Source organism: Pyxicephalus adspersus, chromosome 11, assembly GCF_032062135.1.
Source record: "Pyxicephalus adspersus chromosome 11, UCB_Pads_2.0, whole genome shotgun sequence".
In the NCBI taxonomy this organism is placed as follows: Eukaryota; Metazoa; Chordata; class Amphibia; order Anura; family Pyxicephalidae; genus Pyxicephalus; species Pyxicephalus adspersus.
In genome coordinates this window covers 740,308-741,798 of record NC_092868.1, presented here as the reverse complement: position 1 = coordinate 741,798, position 1,491 = coordinate 740,308, and the positions used below count along the sequence as shown (strand labels likewise).

The following is a 1,491-nucleotide window of genomic DNA, read 5'->3' as shown; positions in this document are numbered from 1 at the left end:
AGGAGACGGTCAGAGACTGCAGACATTGTAAAGGAGACGGTCAGAGACTGCAGACATAGTACAGGAGACGGTCAGAGTCGCGCTCTGTTCTCACCTGGCGGATGGCGCCTCTCTGGAGTTCCCGTTTCAGCGCCTGTTTTAGCAGGAAGCCCCTCCTCTCCAGCTCCAGCGAGGGGTATTTATTGATGATGTATTTTCGGATGGCCACCACGGAGGCCCCAGACTTCTGGAAACAAGCCTGCAAGAGAACCAATCATAGGAAGATATTGGACGTCTGCCCTCTAGTGTGAGTGTATGGAACAGCGTCTGTACTACCTGGAGCTCTCTGTATATAACATGTAGACTGCTGCCAGTAATGGCTGACCTAAACTCATGTGAGTCCTTCAGGAGGATTCACCCATCCAGGTAAATATTGGTGCAGTGTGGTATTCACGGATAAACCGTTATACCGGCTGCACTGATTTAGGGTCAGCTGACCTCCTCATCACAACAAACCTTTATGGCTTCTGTCAGGATTGCGTCCATCTTGGGGCGAGAGGCAGAAGAAGCGTGCGTCTGTTTCTGGGCCCGGGCCCGCTGGCTGGCGGACAGAGTCGCCCATGATGGAATGGTCTTCTTCACTTTCTTCTCCTTCTCTTTGGACTGCTCCTTCTCCCCACTGCAAAATATTCAGCAAAGCACTGATGAGCCCCCGGTGACAACACGGCAGTAAATCAGTAAATGTGTCACTTCCTGTATAGAGAGCCGGGGCCAAGAGAAAGAACAATGGAGACAACGGGTATATTTACCCAACACAGCGTGCTGCCACCATAGCAGGAAGTGAGGGAAATCTTCATCCTGTTTTTTTCTCAGGCACAGACATCACCTGAGATCAGGATTCACCCCCCCCCCCCTATAACCTCTGTTGTATTATTGGCCCTCCTGACAACACAGGTGTACCCAGGGCCCCTTGATGCTCTCCTATGAAGGGCCCATTATTGGCCTCCTTACTTTTTCTTGTCTTCGTCTGTTGCTTGGCCCTCGGTCTTCTTGTCCTCGTCGGTCTCGGCCTCCTTTGGTTGCTCGGTCTCGCTGGAGGTGGCCGGAGGAGTTTCGGTTTCCTGCTCCTCCCCGGTGGAAGCCGATTCCTCTGAGCTGGCGTCAGGCTCTGCCAGAGAACAGGAAACGTCATACATGGGACACACTTCTCATACATGACATGGAATGGGGCCCCGGAGGGCCCCAGTCACTTACCTGCTTTCTTGTCTTCACTCTCAGTGGGCCGGTTCTTCGGGGCAGTTTCCTGGGTGGAGGAATTGACGGCACGACGGATCGGCATGATGAGATCAGATGAACCTGAAGAGAGACAAAGAGCTGCCATCAGCCTGCTGTCCTATCGGGCCCCTGCGCTGGGGCCCCTGGCAGGACATGGAAGGAAGGCAAGTATAGACCCAGGGCCCCAATGATACTGCGGGACCCGTACAGACCCAGGGCCCCAATGATACTGCGGGA

General features: G+C 53.9%; 1 protein-coding gene across 1 annotated transcript in view; it reads right to left on the bottom strand.

Annotated features, from left to right (window-relative positions):
• Window positions 1-1,491, bottom strand: part of HP1BP3 (heterochromatin protein 1 binding protein 3) — an 8,718-nt gene that overhangs the window by 5,063 nt on the left and 2,164 nt on the right. Inside the window, exons 2-5 of the mRNA XM_072425899.1 lie at window positions 1,234-1,335; window positions 991-1,147; window positions 496-658; window positions 95-238 (exon numbers count right to left, since the gene is read on the bottom strand). Of these exons, the coding sequence (XP_072282000.1) occupies window positions 95-238; window positions 496-658; window positions 991-1,147; window positions 1,234-1,318 (549 nt within the window). The 5' untranslated portion in view covers window positions 1,319-1,335. The remainder of the gene's footprint in view (window positions 1-94; window positions 239-495; window positions 659-990; window positions 1,148-1,233; window positions 1,336-1,491) is intronic.